The following is a 19995-nucleotide window of genomic DNA, read 5'->3' as shown; positions in this document are numbered from 1 at the left end:
ATCTAGACCTGAAGGAGAAGAGGGACTGTAGTCTTCATCCTGGAGGTGGACTATCTAGACCTGAAGGAGAAGAGGGACTGTAGTCTTCATCCTGGAGGTGGACTATCTAGACCTGAAGGAGAAGAGGGACTGTAGAAGCAGTCACAGACTTCCTGGCTGTGGGATGAAAATCCACTATTTGGGAGAGGGCCGTCATGTTTCCCAGAATGGTACGTTCACTTCTCCGTCATCCATCACCTCAAGACTTTCTGTTTGTTTGTTTTTTCCTGTATATTTGCCATTATATTCATTACTATTCAGTAGATAAATGCAGGTAATCTGTCTCTGTCAGCTTTGTTATCTGTGAAATACTCCACACACACACACACACACACAGCTAGATCTCGTAGCTAGGTGGGTAAGTGGCGAGTACAGCCAGTAGCCTTGTAAAGTGTGAACCCTGAGCTGAGGTTAACCATGTCTGGTGATCCTCCATGCTGCTGTCTGGCTGAGTGTGTTAATGAAGCGGCCCACTTACACACACTCACAAACATGCAATAACAACGCGCTCCTGCTATGTTGGTTGTTGATGCAGTCTCTCTCTCTCACCCACACACACACACACACACACACACACTGAGTGGTCCTGCTATGTTGGCTGTTGATGCCGTCTCGCTCTCACACACACACACTCACACACACTGAGCAGTCCTGCTATGTTGGCTGTTGATGCCATCTCACACACTCAGACATACACACACTAAGCGCTCCTGGGCTGTGGGCAGTCCTCTGCCGGTGCGTGCGGTGCGGTTCTGAGCGCTGGTGTTGTCCTGTCCCATCGCCTCTCCTCTCGTGGGCAGACTGCTCTTTCAGACAGATTGCTGTGAATTATGGATCAGTCTCGCCTACTGCATGTTAAATATGAATACATTACAATGACATTTCATACACACTCACGCACAACCCACACACTCACACACTCCTGTTCTCACCCAGCAGGCACTTCACACAACACACACACACAAACACACCTCCATCATAATGTACGTAAAGTACGTACGTACATAAAATACGGGGCGGTGGTAGTGTAGTGGTTAAGGAGCTGGGCTAGTGTGCAGTAGCCTGAAAGTTGTCGGTTCAATTCCCAGCTTCCACCGCTGTGCTCTTGAGCAAGGCACTTAACCCCAAGTTGCTCCGGGGACAATGTGATCCCTTGTAATATAGCTGACATATGTAAGTCACTTTGGTCAAGAAGTGTCTGCTAAATGTATGTAATGTAATAATGTGAAACAATACAAACCAAAGCTTTCAGCTGTCAGTTATCTCCGTTCCATCCAAATGCGTGTGCGCCTGTATGTGGGTGTGCGTCTGTGTGTTTGTGTGTGTGTGTGTGCGCGCACGTGTTTGTGTGTGTGTGCATGAGAGAGAGAGAGAAATGTGTCATTTTCTCTCCTTTGGTTTAAGGTAAGACGAGTGCAATAAGAGAGGCTGAGAAACAATCACTTTTCTCACTCTCCATGAGTGAGGAGGAGAGAGAGAGGGAGGAAGAGAACAGACAGGGAGAGAGAGAGAGATACAGAGATGGAGAGAGGGAAAGAGAGAGAACTGGAAAGATAGAGAGGGGAGAGGGACGGAGAGAACAGACAGTGAGAGAGATATAGAGAAGGGGGGATGGAGAGAGAGAACAGACAGGGAGAGAGAGCAAGAATAGGAGAGAGGGAGGGAGGGAGAGAACAGATAGGGTGAGAGATAAAGAGAAGGAGAGAGAGAGAACAGACAGGGAGAGAGACATCACACACAGTTTAGTAACACAAACGTGCAAATGAGATGCGATTGAGAAAGTGGTTATGCGGGAGAGAGAGAGGGAGATGTAGACGGGGAGGCTGAAGGAGCAGAACTGGACACAGGAGTGAAACAGACGAGGACTCACTCTCACAGAACTACAGTCAGCAGCTTCACTCAGTCTTCTTTTCACACACTTAAGGTAAGTCAGGCTCCTTCCTTCCTCTCTCCAACACACACACACACACACGTTCAGCTTCCTCCACATGTGTGTTGAGATTGTCAGGCTGCATTGGTTTACTGAGGATGTGTTGGTTTACTTTGGACACATAAGTCAGTAGTATAAACCCCACCCGTGCATACACCCCAGAATCCTGTCTCCTGAGGGAATGATAATCTGCTGCTTTCACTGCATCTGTCTGTGTTTTTCAGTCTGGGGATAAACTTTAGGCGTTAGGCGTTAGGGATGGGGTCAGATGAGTTGGGGGGACATTGTGCGATGTTCTAACATGTCCCTAAGTGTATTCCTTTCAGTTACTTGGAGTGTGCCTGTCTGTCTGTGTACAGTTTTGGTGGTAACAAGGAATTATGTCCTGTGAATCAGGTGCATATGCAGTGATTTCACCACTCTCTCTCTCTCTCTCTCTCTCTCTCTCTCTCTCTCAATTCAATTCAAAGGGTACTTTATCTTTCTCTCTCTCTCTTTCTCCCTCAGACATACACACACACACTTTCTCTCACACTTCAATATCTCCCTATTCCTCTCCATCTCGTATTCTCTCGCAGCTTCATGAATGTGCCACTCTTTCCTCTATCACCATGTGCCATCACACCTCCCATGCTCTCCCCCCCCTCCATTCTCTTTACCCTCTGTGTGTGTGTGTGTGTGTGTGTGTGTGTGTGTGTGTGTGTGTGTGTGTGTGTGTGTGTGTGTGTGTGTGTGTGTGTGTGTGTGTGTGTGTGTGTGTGTGTGTGTGTGTGTGTGTGTGTGTGTGTGTGTGTGTGTGTGTGTGCGTGTGTTCATGCCAGTATGTGAGCCAGTATGTGAGTTCTAAATGCACTGCAGTATAAGCACTGCAAAATGATTTTTTTTGCCCAAGCTGTCACTCATAAATCTATTTAACACTATCTGCTCATGTCCTTGTGTGTTTGTGTGTGTGTGTGCGTGCGTGCGTGCATGCCTGCTTGTGCGTGCGTGCCTGCCTGGTTGTGTGTGTGCGTGTGTGTGTGTGTGTGCGCGCGTGCGTTCGTGCCTGCTTGTGTGTGTGTGTGTGCATGCGTGCATGTCCATGTGTCCGTAATGAGGTTGATTCTCCATGCTGGTGTGTTGGACTGAAGTTTGTCATCTGTGTCAAATCCCACCTGACAGTGACACTCTGCGTGTGATGGGTAGTGCACTGTGTGTGTGTGTGATGGGTAGTGCACTGTGTGTGTGTGTGTGTGTGTGTGTGTGTGTGTGTGTGATGGGTAGTGCACTCTGCTCAGTCCAGCACAGTCCTGATTGCTGATGCTGGACCTGATTAGCCTACTGAGATTATGGTGACCTACATGTAGAATGGTGTGTGTGTCTGTGTGTGTGTGTCTGTAAAATGACTTCTGAAGCGTGTGTGTGTGTGTGTGTATGTGTAAAATTATGTCTGCTGTGTGTTTGTGGAATGCATTGCATACTGTAAACTATTACTAACCTGCATTCCACTCATAACCCAACTTGATGTTCCTAGATAACTTATGAAATTCAAGTAGGAGTTTTTATTGCTTGCTCTAGTTGTGGAGGAGTATTTGGGAGTGGTCTCCTCTCTCTCATCACTCTTTCTATCTCCCTTTCCTGTTTCTCTCCATCTCTCATCACTGTCTCCATTTCTCCTTCCTTTCTCTCCTCTCTCATCCCTCTCCATCTCCTTCCTTTCTCTCATTTCTCATCCCTCTTTCTCTCCATCTCTCTGTAGTGATGGGCTGCAATCTGCCAAAGGGGAGTGGTTCTGGTGATGATGTCATCAGTCCAGGCAGGATCCAGTCCACTGTGAGAAAGACGCAAATACACTCCCAAGGGGGTGTGGCCTATACATACCACTTCCTGGACTTCCTATTGGGAAAGGAAGGTAGAGGCACACATTCACGCATGCACACACACACACACACACCACACTCCCCACACACACACTAAGATACACACACACACCACACACCCCACACACACACAAACACACACACACACAATTTCTTGTCTCTCTTATCTCACTTTTGCATGTGAGTTTTACTTTAGTTGAGTATTTTCCAGATATTGGAACACATACACACGAGCCAAGCCGTGATTTACACGTGTTAAACCCCTCTGCCATACGAGTCTGTCACTCTCGCATGCACACATGAATTCATAAACTCATTTCCCTCTTTGTTTTAAGTCTTCTGTGTGTCAATTAATTCATCTCAGCATGCACACACGCACGCACCTTAGCTCTGCTCACAATAGCGGGTTAAAAATGTAGAAAAGCTGAGAACATATGGACGTTTCTCACACCTTTTATCATATCTCATCTCCTGCTCATGGCTTTTTACTGTGTCTCTTTTTCACTTCTTTCTTCTCTCTGTTTTCTCATTTTCTCTGTCCGCCCCCCACCATCACTGCCCCCCTCTCTGTAGGTGTCATTTGTAAGATTAAGATTTAATTTAAAGCAACACCAAAGAGTATTTTGTACCTTAAAATAATGTTTCCAAAATCGTTTCAGTGGTTCATCAACTCGTAACAGAGTGAACGGAACTTCTGCATTCGCTTCGCAACCCTCTATCGGCTATAACCGCATTATGCAAGTTTGTCAGATCGGGTAGGAATGAGACATAAGAAACTACAAATTTGACTTGCTTCTGATGTCGCAATACATCATACTTTCATAAAATCATGCAACATACTCTACCTTATCTATGGACATCGTTATTTGCAAAGCCGGTGCTGAATAAACAAATAGCGTGCATGCTACAGAGGAAAAGTGCTTTGGCGTTGCTTTAATGTATTTGTGTGTGTGTGTGTGTGTGTGTGTATGCACGCATGTGTCCGTGGTCTTTTCTGTGTTGTCTGTTCTCAGTAAGGATTAAGGCCTCTATGCATAGGCGCCTACATCTGAGTCTGGTACACTCCACTTTCGACATTTGATTCCATTTGATTCCATTGTTTTCAAAACAACACAGCACACCTCTGCAGAACCCTTTTGCCGCCACCGCTAACATTATGATTCAATTCTATTCTTGTCAGCGCCGCTTAATAAAATCCATTATTTAGCAAATGCTTGCTGGTTACCATTTTCATGTGACATACAGAGTGTCTGCACACTCATGTCAGAGGCTATTTGTGGAGCGCAGCTTCACCTGTCCAATCACCCTCTCTCTCCCTCTCTCTCTCCCTCTCTCTCTCCCTCCATCGCTCCCTCTCTGTCCCTCTCTCAGATGTAGGTGTGTCGTCTCTGCTCTGCCTGTCGTCGGTCAGAGAGTTACCTGTGCAGGTGAGGGAGTGGTGTGGCCGGGGGTATGAGCTGGTCGCTGTTCACCCGTTCGTCCACTCCTGCAGCCCAGAGGCAGCCAGGATGTACCGCAGCCTGCACAGGGCTGTGCTCATCAAGGAGGCAAACGGGTACACGCACACACAAACACACACGCACACACACACACACACACACGCACACACACACACACACACACACACACACGCACACACACACACGCACACACACACACACGCACACACACACAGAAACACACACGCACGCACACACGCACCCCATCAAAGAGACAAAACGGTGCATGTTGTGGTAGTAAACATCATATGTAACTTTTGTTTTTGTTTTGTCCTCAGCTCTGAAAAGAGGCAGGAGTGTTGTTTGGAGACAGACGTGTGTTTCTGTGGTCACCAAGTTCCCGACCCAGAAGTGTTCCAGAACTACATGAAAAAGGTCATATTCAAATGTTTTTCAATTTAACTTAAAGAATTTTAAGAAAAAAGATGCTGTAACCTTTTGACCCTTACTAAATCCCCCATATCTCTTGTGTGCACAGTGGCCCTCTAAGATATAGTTATCCTTAATACTCATTTCCACTGGGAAACACACTTACTGCCAACATCTAATAGCACTGCCTGTTCATTTAATCCCTCTACAGTGTGCACTAATGTAGTGTTGTTCCAACATTCTTATAAACTCTGTATATGCTCATGTTGCATACTGTATATATCATCTGTTGTTTACATGAGTGCTTTTTTTAGGCCTCGTTGGCGTAATAGTGGATGTCTTTTTTAATTATTGTTTGCCTTTAATGATGGGTGTGATATGTTTTTTTGTGGTTTGAGGTTTAATGATGGATGTGTTAAGTTATTTTCGAGTTTTAATGGTATGCGTATCGTTATGGTAATGTTCTTCATAGTGGATGCCTTTATTCTGGTTTAACTTTAATGGTAGACGTGTATGTTTAGACGTGTTTGTTTTGGTGTAGGGTATACTGGTGGATGAGCACTGTTCTTGTCTTGCTGCATTACTGGATGTGTTCTTCTCATAGTTATGGCTTTGGTGTTGGATATGATCTTCTTATGTGGTCCTGGGGGTCCACTGAAGGGACCAGGACTAGGTTGATAAGGGTCTGGTTGTGGTTTTGCCTTTAATTGTGGACATATTTATGGTTATGACTAATGTTGGACGTGTTCTCTTGCGGTTCTGGGGGGGCATGGTAGGTTCAGGACCAGGCGGCTAAGGGTCTGGAACTGGTCGGACTTCTACAGCAGCCGGGGGGTGGACCCTGCTTCCCTGGCCACTGGAACTCTGAGGAGCTGTCCTCTCTTCACTCCACCCCCTCCCCTGTGCACAGCCAATCAGAGCAGACTCAGGCCAACCAATCAGAGAGCACGTCTCCAGACATGAGCCTGGGCGGAGGCGGAGTGCCTGGGGTGGAGGTGGGGCAGACGGGCCCAGCTGAGCTGGACAGTTATAAACCAGGGCAGAGCGATGTGGACACAAGAGACCGTCCAGACGACGATGGGGACGAGCAGAACACACACGACACACAACCACCACAGGAGAAGCAGACACAGAACACACACATCACACTCAACAATAATAATGTGCTCCTGAAACGGCCTGAAGACTGCCATCAAACTCCACACACTCAGAACCGTAAGTAGGACTGTCTACATTCGGGTCTGTAAATGTGTGTGTGTGTGTGTGTGGCTGTGTACTGCATTGTTTAGCTCGTGTGTTCATGCCAGTTAAAGAGCAGCTATTCATATTCATTCCCTCATTGTATTTGTTTGTAGGAGTGCAGCTATTTGCGTTGTACAGGCACACAGAGAATCTGATTGGCTCACAGAGGTTCTACTCAGTCAGGATTCCACTGCAGCTACAATGGGAGGCGGGGTTTGTGACAGGAGTCGACGCCCACTGGCTGGATCATATGAACCAACACTTCCTCAATGGGGCCAGCCTGATTGACGGATTTCTATGCCTTGTAGAAGACACAGGTACACGCTCTAACACAACATAAAGCAAATGAGAATGTCCGCACACCGGAGAAGCTCCCAATCTTTAGGTAAAAAACAGCAATGTTTCGATCCTTCAGGATCTTTTTCAGGCAAAACAAGACCCTGAAGAATACTCTGTCAGGTCAAGGGGTTTTCGGTTTTTAATTTAAGTTTGGGAGCTACTCTGGCGTGCAGACATTCTATTTTGCTTTACCTTCGTATGCTTTGTCCTGCACCTGGCATAAAGGCAGGTGGGATGTGTACCCAACCACTCTCCCAAACACACTCTTACAGTACATACAGTATGAGTATTCCCAGTACATAGTTAAGTGACCAAACAGGATAAGTTAACTCAAAATCTCCTAATAGAAGAGCCCTCTATTCTATGGCTGCATTCTCTTAGCAAAACAAATCCATAGGGCTCTTCTTTTAGGTTAACTAAACCTTCTTGATTCTTGCAACACTGTCCATCCAGTGGTCATCCAACCACAGTGTAATAAGTGTTTGAAACATTAGTGATCCTCTGTCAATAACTTCATTATAATCTCTGCCCTCCCTCCCCCAACTCTCTCTCTCTCACTCTCTAGCGCCCTCTAGTGTTCAGGGGGTGTTCATTTTCCAGGCCCCCCCAGATGACGCTGAGGTGACCACATCCTATGATGCTATAGTAGTGGAGCAGTGGACAGTTATTGAAGTGAGTCTTACTAACAGGAGCTACTTTAAAATAACAAACAACCTCTACTGCAGTCTTTACAGTGTGTGTGTGTGTGTGTGTGTAGGGTGTAGCAGTGAAGGTGGACTACACACCACTCCTGTTATCTTTGGCGCCGTTTGGATGGAGACTGATGTGTGTGCTGCCTACACCTCTCATCCGCACTAACAGGTACAAACACACACACACACACACACACTTCCCTCATTAGAGCTGTTCGATTTGTAGTAACCTAAAGGCTAGGCTGGGCTAACACATGCGTTACATTCATACAAAGCTTTTCTAGGTGCCCAAAACTTCACATTTACAGTGAAGAGGGGGAACCCCACCACCTGAGAACACATTGAAGAAATCAATCAATCAAACTAGGACAGCATAGGGTACTGGGATTTTTGTTTTGGCCTGATGGAAGATTGTCACCCACAAGCCACCCACCTACACCACTTTCAGCAGCTACTTAGTTGGTCTGGCTGCTGACTGCAGTGAGTGGCATGGGATACCAGTGCTGCACCTCAGTGAGTTCAGGATCTCTGTGCATGGTCTCATTGGAAGGACAGCATCTCTTCACAGTGTCCCCATTACTGCTCTGGGGCATTGGGTTTGAGCTATGACCAGAGGGAATAATACCCCCTACTGGCCTACCAACACCACTTCCACCAGCCACTTGGAAGACTCTCAAACAATCCACTCAACACTCAAAAAATCCTCCATAGAAATGCATGGGGCTAGTTTGTAACGCCGTTGTCTACACATATCCCACCCCTTCCTCGGCAAAACGTCGACATGTGAATACATTGAGCCAATTATGTGGTGTGATGTGAATACATTGAGCAAATCATATGGTGTGTTGTGAAGACATCGTGCCAATCATGTGTTGTGAACTCGCCGCTGGAGCAAGATTGGTGTCGTGAAGCCCTTTGCACGCGCATTTCTGCCAAATAGGATGCCCGATGAGTGCCCAAAAATCGTTGCAATATGGCCGCCGAGTGGAGGGACTTGCCTTAAAGGACTTATTTGTTTTAACCAAGCCCACACCTGCATAGATAGCTTCAGCTACTGGCTGTTGTGTAGAGCTCAAGTCCTCAATTCTCTCTCTCTTTCTCACACACACACAAACTAAAAGCTGACCAAATGGTACACACGCTACATTTCCACCCAATTGAAACCAGTGCTGCACCTCACAGGGACTAGTTTTAGAGCTGTACGAGCCCCAGATGCAGCTGAATCTGGGCTGACTCCTGTGTCCTCCCTCTGTCCCCTAGCGACGGCAGCCTGGCCACCAAGCAGATCCTGTTCCTGCAGAGGCCCGTGCAAGTGCGCAGGAGGGAGCGCCGGGTAAGTGATCCATCATCCAACTCCATCAGTCCAGTGCATGGACTACTAACACTAACCAATTCCAATTTACATCAGTTACAGCCAGTCAGTTGCTGTCATAACTCACCTTGAGTTGTTTTGTAAGTGTGTGCAGAGAAGTGCTGTGTTGTTTGTGATTTGCATGTGTCTGTGTGCGGAAGTGTCTTTTGTGTGTGTGTGTGTGTGTGTGTGTGTGTGTGTGGCTCTGAGGTCTCCAGGGGAAACTGCACACAGCCAAATTTATTTATTAATTCTATTCCTACTCTGGGCGCTAATATTAGCTTCACAGACATCTAATGAAAAGAGGATCTGAGGTTTGCACTAACTGTACACTCTCTCTGTCTGTCTGTGTGTGTGTGTGTGTGTGTGTGTGTGTGTGTGTGTGTGTGTGTGTGTGTGTGTGTGTGTGTGTTGCAGAAGCTGCTCTTCAAACGGTTGAACAGGACAAAGAGAAACTCGCTCAACTGCGGAACAGAAGAAGCTGAAACAGGATGGGCATTATCTCCCCAGAGGGGGGAAGAAGATGAGGAAGAGGCAGACGGAGGAGAAATGGAGGAGGAAGAGACAGGCGAAAGAAAAGAAGAGATGATCAAGGAGGAGGGCAAGAACCAGGAAAGCACAAAGAGTGCAGAGGGAGTCAGCCAATCGGAACCTCTGGATGAAAGAGAAGATGGTGTGGCTACAGAGGACAATCAGGAAGTAGGAGGGGCAAGTGAATGCACCAATCAGGATGGCCAGAGTAAAGAGGAGGAGCTTAAACAGGAAGAGGAAGTGAGGCAGTATGCCACGCATGCTCTGTTCTCCGGGGTCTGCTGACAGGAGTGACATCCCTCCATCATATCAACCAGCAACACTCCTCTCACAGAGCCAGAGGCTGAACACCCTGACCAGGTCAGAGGTCAGAGTCTGGAGACAACACACTGAAAATGTGGACTGTGTGTGTAAAGCACAAATCCCAACAAAACTACATCAAATGGCTTTTTTTGTTAAGATCCAACCCTTATTTCTGTATTCATTTGAACTTTTGGCCAAAATCTTTAAAAACTCTTTCGAGCTCCACCTTCAAGTGGAATTTCGGTATTTTTCAACCTAGGGTCAAAACAAGGTTAATCAGAGGACAAAACAAGGTTAATCAGAGGTCAAAACAAGGTTAATCAGAGGACAAAACAAGGTTAATCAGAGGACAAAACAAGGTTAATCAGAGTAGTTTTGAGTAAGACCGGAATATGCATTTGTAATGAAATAGCATATAGCCTCTTATATAGCATATAGTCTCAAAATATCATCACAATTTAATGCTGGTGTGGAGAGGGTCCCTGCAGAAGAATGTTCACCTTTCTAAGTATAGAGAAAGAGTATTAAACAGGACTGTTTGAGAGAAAACCATCTTTCAACATTCTGCATATAAAACTGCATATGTGTGATGGAAACGTGTGTTCAACCGTTCATGCAGACAAAAGAAATGGCCCACAATTGTCTTATATTTAAAAACCCAACTTGGAGAAGTTCATTGTTAACATTACAGCAACTGCATTTCTATGTGCAATGTTCCATAAATACTTTCCTCTCGCATGAGTCCATCTGTACAAAGAGCACTGAGCTGATCTGAGCATCTGCTTTCTGAGTGTAATAAAAATCAAAAGAATAAAAACACAGATTAAAAGCTGCTTGGCGACGTCCTCTCTCCTCTGTTCCTGCACTAGGTAGGCAGTCCCAGATCCAGGTTAGAACATACTCTACAAGCTGGAGACGCAAACTGCACTCAGGCTCAGGGAAAAGGCAGGAGAAAAAAAAAAGTTCCAATGTGAAGTTGTGTGTCAAAACAGGGACTTATTTTCCGTTCAGAGAATAATCTCAGGACATGTCCATCATCCCCAGAGGGTCTCCATGGAAACATTGAGTGTTATTGTTGTTGTTGTTGGGTATGGCCTGATTCCAGCGTAGAGCAGCAGGCAGCAGCGGTCAGGGTTCTGACCCAGATGGGTCCGATGCGGTCCGGTTCTCAAGGGGTTCTGGGAAGGATCTACCACCACTTCTCATAGCGGATGCGATCCTCGGAGAGGCCCTTTGAGCGCAGAAAGTTCGACACGCTTTCGATCATGGGCGGAGGACCGCAAAGGTAACAGAACGTCCGCTCACTCAAACAATGCTCCAGCTGCGCCTCTGATATCCGCCCGTCTGAACACACACACACACAGAGAAACACAGTGACTAACAGCAATTCCTTGATGCTCTGTACATTATATAAAGCTCTAGAAAAAATTAAGAGACCACTGCAAATTGTTCTGATGTTATCCTATGGTTGCTGAATGACAATCAAATGAGCTGATGGTCAAATTCAACTTTGCAGTGGTCTCTTCATTTGGAATATGACCGTCAACTCATTCGAATGTCACTTGGCGACTGTAGGATAACATTACAAAAATGTGCAGTGGTCTCTTAATTTTTTCCAAAGCTGTATCCCATTACAATTACAGGCTCTGGTAAACATAATATATTCATGTTTAATGTGCTCTGTGTGTGTGTGACATACATCTAACGTAAGGTTGAAGCTCCTGCTCAATTTCTGCTGTCTGCTGCGTAACGTGGAAGTTGCCGGAGAATGTCTCAGGAAACTCCTCACACACCTCTATGATTGAGCTCTGGAGACCCAGGGAATAAACACACCCATGCGCACGCACAATCCCATTAAGCATCATTCCTCTAGATGAACATAAGCCGTTTTTTATATTTACATTCATGTCCTATCATTCACACTTAATCTCACATGCCTATTTACATGTGCACATTCTCATGAGGATATGTACGTAGTTTTAAAATACTCTTCCTTAGACACACAAACACACACCTCACCCACATACCTTGAAGAGCAGCTCTTCTGTGTTCTTGGCGCTGTAGAGGAGGTGTGTGTGTCCTGGTGTGTATGTGCGGTCAGTGGTGTGTGTGTGTGAGTGGCGCTTCAGGTCTGCCGCGTGTAGAAGCATCGAGTAGAGGGGGTTGATCCCCACGCCCCCGGCAATCAGAAGCAGGTCCAATGGGCTGCTGTCAGGGGTGGGGTCAAAGTAGAAGTCTCCGCCCACTCGCACTGCCACCTGGGCGCCCAGCGCACACTGAGGAGGAGACAGATGAGTCGAAACACACACATGCACATGCACACACACACACACACACAGTACAGTCAACATAGCCCTCTGATCCTCACACACTTAAACCTGCAGTTGGTAAGTCTGACAGATTGAGGCCAAAATTTTGAATGTTTACAACTCTCATGCCCCTCCACCGAGCACCCTCTCATCGTGTTTGAGCTCGTCAGTGTGCACCAGACTGTGATTGACAGTTAGATCTCACACAGCCCTGCTCTGATTGCACCAGAAGCAAAACAAATAACAGGCTCTAGGTGGAGGTAGAAGTGCAGGTTTTTTCCAAAACGGGGTGATTTATGTTGTTCTGTTGGAGCATGGTGTCGGTTTCAGTGAATAGGATCAAAAGAATCTTGCCAACTGCAGCTTTAACACATATCAAAAGGGAATGTAAAGGTACAGTCCACAACTGAAACACTCTCAGCACACCAACCTTGGTGTGGATCCAGTGTGCAGGGGGATGTTCTGTGAACTTGACGGCCAGCTCGATCACGCCTTCCCTCTGGAGCAGACCAGGGGCCGAGCACATGGAGAACCCCCCCACTTTCTGCATCCCAGGAATGAAGAAATCAACCCTGCGGAGGAATTTAGACACACACACTTTATTTTATTTTATTTATGCATTTAGCTGATGCTTTTACAGAGCAGACACAGATACCCCAGAACCACAGGAACAGAGAGATATATAGGGGCAACCAGCCAATGGAACCCTCCCAATAATCATACCATGATGAATGGAACTTCTTGAGAAAGACACACACACACACACACACACACACAATATTCAACTCAAAGTTTGGCCCCTGAATCTGCTGCTGCTGCTGACTGGTACCGAGTCATCCAGACAGTTCATGAAATCTGGCGAGTTCACACACAGATCTCCGTTTCACACACAAAAAAAGCTTGAGTTGCTACAGCCAGCAGTTAACGCTGCCAGGCAGCTACAGTGCTACACTCTGAACATGTAAGCTCACAGACATACCCCCAGAGTGTAGCACTGTAGCTGCAGCAAAAACACTTTTCATGTCCTCCTGACTACAGTTAATGCCAAATAACCACTTTCCACATGACCTCTATACCACATCTGGTCCCAGGTCAGTCAGGACATCCTTCTCGAGTGTTCAGAAACACACACACACACACACACACTTTTAAAAAGAGTTAGACAAGGGCAGGGTCAAGGTCACAGGTGAAAGGTCAGAGGTCAAATAGGACAGGTCAGAGGTCATGTCCTCACCATTGTCCAGCTCTGAAGCTGAAGTTGGGGTCCGGTACCTCCAGACGCAGTCTGCGGATAGACGCCGACTCGTTGATGATACCACACACACGAGCAGGGAAGACGTCCTGTGAACACATTGATGACATCATCAATCAGAGACAGACGCTCAACCAAATCTCAGCTCAGGACCTCAGCCTTTAGTTTCAACCCGAGATCGCTGCTTTTATGTTTCTCTTAAGTTACAGGCTCACACTGCACTTATCAATTTCTGTTGCGTGTCATCCCCTCCACATCAATAGTAATACACATGACATGAGTAATGTGCTCTGTGACACTATTTGTTTTCTGAAGAGCATTTGTTCAATGTCACCTCCCAATGGTTGAAAGGCACATTGCACACTTTTCCTCCTCCTCGTCCTCCTCCACCCAATCAAATTCTCAGTAGATGGTCAACAATATGTCAAAACTGCAGAAAAGTTTATCATGGAAACACCATCTTCTGCATATTCCAAACTGTGGGTTCCAAACCCGTGGTGGGCCCCCCGAAACCCAAAAAATGAAGTTTTTCCTAAATAACTACATGAACCGTGGCACCGAGGATGAAGACATTTTTATGGTATGTTGGTCTCAAGGGCCCACATCAACCTAGCTAGCCCATAATCACTCATTTGTGATTTGCGCACCCCCCCACCTAGTAAAAAGTTCTGAGTAAGAATGAACAGGTATGATAAGGGATCAGATTCCAAAAATAATTCAGTGGAAATGCATGGATTCCAGTTTCTGCTTAATTATTTTTGGAATCTGATCCCTTATCATACATCATAGATATATACATATGTCTATGATCATACATGTTCATTCTTACTCGTCGCTCGACTTATCGTGACTAAATTCAAGATGGCTGCAAACGCTAAACTTCGTGAAGATACTGTCTGTATAAATCGTCTTGTAAGTAAACTACCAGTAGGGATGTGCCAAGCGAGGCTTTTGAAACAGTGGCGCTTCTACAGCCAAACTGGTTTGATGCTTCGAAGCTTTTGACACACTACTCCACAACGCCATCTGGTGGTCAATAAAAATCCCTACACCAACATTACAGACATGCATGAATTTGCAGAAATGCACGAATACTCGAATACAAATGTTTTTATTTCAGAATATGATTTATTCTGCTGTGCTGGCGCTTAATCGGCTCTTTTTACTGAAGACATCACCAGCTTTGGAAAATGTACGTTTAAAAATATGAACTTTAGTATCTGCCTGCACCCGTCGGACTTGAACCCGCGAACAGTAGGCTATCATCCCGGATCGGGAGTCGAGCGTGCAGTCAAACGAGCTAAAAGCTCATTCATAGGCACTATTCTTGATAGGCTACTAATGTAGGCTACATATAGCCTAGCATACTGGTTGTGGAACAGATGTGCCCGATATATACTGGCCAGAGCATGAAGATGGGGGATACACAGACTTATGTTAGACATTATGTATACAATTATTTAATGCATTAACAGTTTACCTATTTGGGTGAGTCTGTGCTGTGTTTTGAGACCTGCATGACGTATCAGTGAGGTAACGAAGCTTCGTTTCAATAAGTCACGTGACAACCTCATTTCAAGATAGGCTCCGAAGCGGTGTTTCGAAGCACTAGTGTTTCGCAAGCTCGAGACGTGTGTCGAGACTGTGTGTCGAGCGACCCATCCCTAACTACCAGTGCTTTTTCAAAGTTCTCAATGTCTCGTTTTAAATGTCAGGGCCCTCGGAAGTCTACCAAGCTCTCGTGTTTTGCGAGATATTTTACTCAGCAGATCACCCTAGTAGATAACCAGAATTACAGTCTCTAGAATTGTAGGTCAGAATGTAGGCCACAGATGGTAAGCACAATTGCATTAGCTTAAAACTATCTAGTCGAGTAAAACCTTAAACTAGCTTAATTAAAATGCCACAGCCCATACTGATTTTTCTTTTAGAATATAGATATTAAGAAAATAAATCATTATGCAAGTACTTTTAATACTTAAAGTACATTTAAAAGCAGGTACTTTTTACTTTTACTTTAGTAGGATTGTCATTGTGATACTTTTACTTTTACTAAAGTAGCCTAACTATTTCTCTGTGTATTTATACTTTTACTTAAGTACTGAGTTTCAGTACTTCCTCCACCACTGCCTACTTGTGATTGTTTAGAGATTTTAAAGGTTTTATAACTGTTTCAAATTTTTTGGCTAGTGCTACAAATCTATTCACCTTCGCAGCGCCAGCAGGCTACTTGCTGTGCAGCCCGCACACATACACAGGCAAGGCAAACAAGCATACACAAAAGTTTCAAGAGTGGGGGTGGACTAGAACAGTGTTTCCCAAAGTCTGGGTCGCGACCCACGGGTGGGTCGCAGGAGATTTTATTTGGGTCGCCAGCACAATTTATGTTGTGTTATAGGCCTAACTGATACCATTTGTCATTTGATACCAGGAAAGCTAACCGTTTTCTATTAGGATGTAGTTTGTTAACTACCACAGTCACGGTTTTGTCATAAAAGCTCATGAAACTGGCCCATGAAAATGGGGGTGCCAGAGCATGGATATCTACCTCTCAAAATGAAACCGTTCTGTGGGGCGCCTGCCATGTACCTCGCAGTTGCAAGATGCACGACATGAATCCGCCTATATGCACGAACATTAACAGATACCAGCTCCTCAACTTTACCGATTAAAATCTAGTGACCATGCTGTCAACTAAAGCAGACATCCATAGACCGGACATAAGGCCATTCAATTTGTATTTAGATAGTTTCGATTGTAGATGCAATCTTTAAAGTTAGCAACCTCCTCACATTCTTATTTCTGATTTAAAATTCACAACAGTGCAGTAAAGGCGCATTCTTCCGGCTATTGCGCAAAAGCCTCTTGTTCTGAACTTCTGATATAACGACTATATAATATAATACAACAATACAATATAACGACTTGAGTTATTTGCTGTTTACATTGACGTCCACAGTGTTATGGACCCATTTGTCTGCAACGCAACGTACAACATTTTTTTTGAAATACAGGAACAGCTTACTACTGACGAATTCAGTAACATGCGAGAATTTCCCCAATCTTTTCAGTAGTCATTTCCAACTTTTCACGCTGATGGTGCTCAAAATGCAACACAACCGTGTTCAAAGCAGGATCTATCTATCTAGATCCTAGGCTATAGCAATGTATGGTTGGAGAACCTGTGGCCTAAAACAATATTGGTGGTTGCAGGGTAGATTTGAAGTGAAATGGGTCGCGATGGTCTGTCATTTTTAAAAAGTGGGTCCCCAGAAAAAAAGTTTGGGAAACACTGGAGTAGAAGATGGATACAAATTGATTAGTGTTATTTATGTTCGCTGAACGGATGTACAGGACTGAGCGGCGGTCATATTTTGTACCGCTATGTGGTTTAAGATTATTTCACCCCTGACACAGCAGCCAGTGGAAACAGGTAATGCATGGCTGTAGGAGAGGTTCACAGTCTCCATTCAATAATTGTATGAAGGGTTTGGATCAGATCTACACCTTAACTCCAGAAATCTATTGCCATCATATGTTTTATACAGGGATGTAACGATATGAAAATTTAACCTCACGGTTATAGTGACCAAAATTATCACGGTTTTCGGTATTATCACGGTATTTCTAAAAGTGTGTTCAATTATGTTCAGAAAGCATTGATAGGCCTACACAAGCTGAAATAGTTTCAAAAAGTGTCCCGTTCACTTTTTTCTTCATGTTTAATTGGATGTGCTTATAGCTTAACTTACCCTACCATAACTTGGAGTTTGCTATTTCTGTTATTTGGATGCAATGAGTGAGACCAAAGTAAGCGTTCAAAATAAAACTTTAGGCTACTGTATTCTCCTGATAACGTGAGTGGAATGGATTTAATGTGGACGCGAACATAAAAAGACGCAGAGTGGCTACATGATAGTGCACATACAGTGAAAAAGTTCCGCCTTTTAAAATCAGGTGTAGCCTAATCCGAATCGTAGTTAAAACCATCAATTAGACAACAGAATCAGTAGGGTACCAGTTTTGTTCCATTGTACCAGGCCTACTGTATGTCAAAAGCAGGCTTGGATGAAGCTGGGAAGGATTAAACACACGGTTTCCACACCGCAGTAATCAACAGTGATAATCATGATGTTTGAAATGAAAACGGTAATTATTATCGTCAACATTTTTATTGCGGTTTACCATTATACCGGTAATCGTTACATCCCTAGTTTTAGAAGACATTGGTTACTATTGAGCATCTCACCAGCAAGTCAATAATTACTATGAGATGTGTTAAAGTGTATTCTGCTACTTGACACAATCAGGGGGGAGTTTTTGACATTTGTAGGCAAACAAGAGCTAACTAGCATGTTCGAGATCTAAATAAGGGATACTCGGTGACTTTAAAAATGACTAAACCAAAACACAAGCACATTCAAGTGGCCTGAATGATCATTTTTGCCTTTGAAATAAAAAATAAAGTGATGACCTCCCAATCAAAATGCCGTCCCCTTAAATGATATTATACAGCTGTTAAATGACATCACACAGCTCAAAGAAGCGTTAGACTAGTGGTTTGATGTAGGGTAGAGACTCAAACAGCTTCTTACACTTTTTACCGAGACTGACCAAAACAACTCTATACCAGATCCCAAACAGTCAAAATCAGTATGCGAGTCTGTGTTTGGGAGGAAGTGTTCCTACACACACACCATTTGTCTGAAGTTACTGGCCGTTCTCTGCAAGTGGTCAACCCTTCCAGGCGTCGTCATTTGTCTACAACAAAGAGGATAGAGTGCATGTGATAAAATAATACTGTTTATCAGGACACAAAGCACAAACAACAATGTGAAATCCCTCACAAACGTGCCTCCTCTTGGAGAGAGATGGACTTTTTGTAACCCTAGGAGGCCTTGGTATATTTCATGACATGGTTTACAGCACATAATTTCCAACCAAAAGTAATGTTAATCATATGATTGACACACAACAAACTGTTCAACAAAGTATCAGACACAATGTAGACGTTTCCAGAGGAACAAACAAAATGCTGGCCTGTGGCCTTACACAATAATCCATGAATGTACCATGCTTAACAAATGATTTAACAACTATGTATCGATACTATGTACCCCGATCTTGTAGACCACAATGTGAATATAAACCACAAACTGCACATATTAAACAGGTTAAGCACCCAAAATAAACAAGAGGTAGATTTCAGACTGGCTTACCTTGAGAAAGTGCAGGAATACAATGTGCCCGGTCGAAGAAAACCTGCTATTCCAGAAGAGAAGAGGTTTCTAGCGGCCGTGTTCAGTAAACAGGTAGCACTCATCTCGCCTCCTTGAGATAACTAACTTTACCAGAATGTCTGTGGCTGTGAACAGTCAGCAAAGGATGGCGAGTGCCTTCTGTGGACATAATGACAATGAATTTATAAGTAGACAAATAACGTGAAAGTTCTAGCAGAGCAGCAACCTCTTTGTTGCTTGGCTAGCTAACGCTGTAGGTAAGTTAGCTAACGTTCGACACTATCATCAGCAAACCAGCTTTCTCTGATATTTTAGCAGATGTTTAACCTCCGTTGCCCAACTTTGTAAACTAGTTCCAGGCAGTTTTTTTCTCGGAAAGTGCTCATTAATCTGGATGACTTACTTGGAGATCTATCAAGTGGCCGGCTAGCATACATTCATTCATTACACAACACCAATAATGTTACCATTATGGTCGTTAACAGTTGTTCCTACAAACGTATTACTGCCAAGTATGTATACGTAATTGATTTCAACACACTCACCAATCAATGTTAGATGTATTTACATCATCTTGTTTCATAACTCCTGTCATGTGTAACAACACACACACCGGTGTACATGACCTTCGACTACGGAAATAATTTGTCCTTCATTGGGGATTTTTTTTTACTGGACTGTGCATCACGGATGTGTTGTAGCGCCCCCGTGTGGGAAGGATGCTGCCTACATGCAAATAATACTGATGATGCTGATTTGCAAGTAGCCTATTTGTGTGCAATATGTTGGGCATGGGCGGATTATGAACTTTTGGGCCCCTGGGCCCAGATGTATTAAGGGCCCCCCACTAATTGTCGTATATGTGGGAGGGGGGGTTTGGGGGTCCTCCCCCAGAATTTTTTTAATTTGTTTGATGTGATTTCCTGTATTCTGGTGCATTTTGGGGATAGCCAATACTAAATTCAATCAGATTCATAGCCTACATCCTGATTTGTTGATATTGAGGCAATGATTCCATGCAAAGGCTTGGGCTTCAGGGC

At 44.6% G+C, this 19995-nt stretch overlaps 2 protein-coding genes across 2 annotated transcripts; one reads left to right on the top strand and one right to left on the bottom strand.

Annotated features, from left to right (window-relative positions):
* Window positions 1-3709: 3709 nt before the first annotated feature.
* On the top strand, window positions 3710-10136 carry rftn1a (raftlin, lipid raft linker 1a). The gene is made up of 9 exons (XM_076300853.1): window positions 3710-3860; window positions 5200-5383; window positions 5606-5702; window positions 6473-6911; window positions 7052-7261; window positions 7843-7949; window positions 8035-8138; window positions 9230-9302; window positions 9831-10136. Exons 1-9 carry the CDS (start codon window positions 3710-3712, stop codon window positions 10134-10136), a joined length of 1671 nt encoding a protein of 556 aa, XP_076156968.1.
* A 647-nt stretch (window positions 10137-10783) lies between these two features.
* On the bottom strand, window positions 10784-19588 carry oxnad1 (oxidoreductase NAD-binding domain containing 1). Its single transcript, XM_076301044.1, has 8 exons — window positions 19501-19588; window positions 18935-19114; window positions 18413-18476; window positions 13698-13804; window positions 12894-13035; window positions 12182-12430; window positions 11854-11962; window positions 10784-11498 (listed from the first exon to the last, which is right to left on the bottom strand). Exons 2-8 carry the CDS (start codon window positions 19036-19038, stop codon window positions 11344-11346), a joined length of 930 nt encoding a protein of 309 aa, XP_076157159.1. The 5' UTR covers window positions 19039-19114; window positions 19501-19588; the 3' UTR covers window positions 10784-11343.
* Window positions 19589-19995: the final 407 nt, after the last annotated feature.

The sequence above is a fragment of the Alosa pseudoharengus genome, unplaced genomic scaffold (assembly GCF_046254945.1).
Source record: "Alosa pseudoharengus isolate Yale_2024_CS ecotype anadromous, Long Island Sound unplaced genomic scaffold, YU_APseudo_1.1 YU_APseudo_1.1_scf_23, whole genome shotgun sequence".
In the NCBI taxonomy this organism is placed as follows: domain Eukaryota; kingdom Metazoa; phylum Chordata; class Actinopteri; order Clupeiformes; family Clupeidae; genus Alosa; species Alosa pseudoharengus.
This window is presented reverse-complemented; position numbering and strand designations above follow the sequence as displayed.

Bases quoted from the DNA above. Each gene is read 5' to 3' on its own strand.
- rftn1a (XM_076300853.1), top strand. From the start codon at position 3,710: ATGGGCTGCAATCTGCCAAAGGGGAGTGGTTCTGGTGATGATGTCATC. The intron at 5,384-5,605 runs GTACACGCACAC...TTTTGTCCTCAG, and splicing joins CTCATCAAGGAGGCAAACGG to CTCTGAAAAGAGGCAGGAGT. The intron at 8,139-9,229 runs GTACAAACACAC...TCTGTCCCCTAG, and splicing joins CCTCTCATCCGCACTAACAG to CGACGGCAGCCTGGCCACCA.
- oxnad1 (XM_076301044.1), bottom strand. From the start codon at position 19,038: ATGAGTGCTACCTGTTTACTGAACACGGCCGCTAGAAACCTCTTCTCT. The intron at 12,431-12,893 runs GTTGGTGTGCTG...TCTCCTCCTCAG, and splicing joins CACACTGGATCCACACCAAG to TGTGCGCTGGGCGCCCAGGT. The intron at 11,963-12,181 runs GTATGTGGGTGA...CTGGGTCTCCAG, and splicing joins CAGAAGAGCTGCTCTTCAAG to AGCTCAATCATAGAGGTGTG.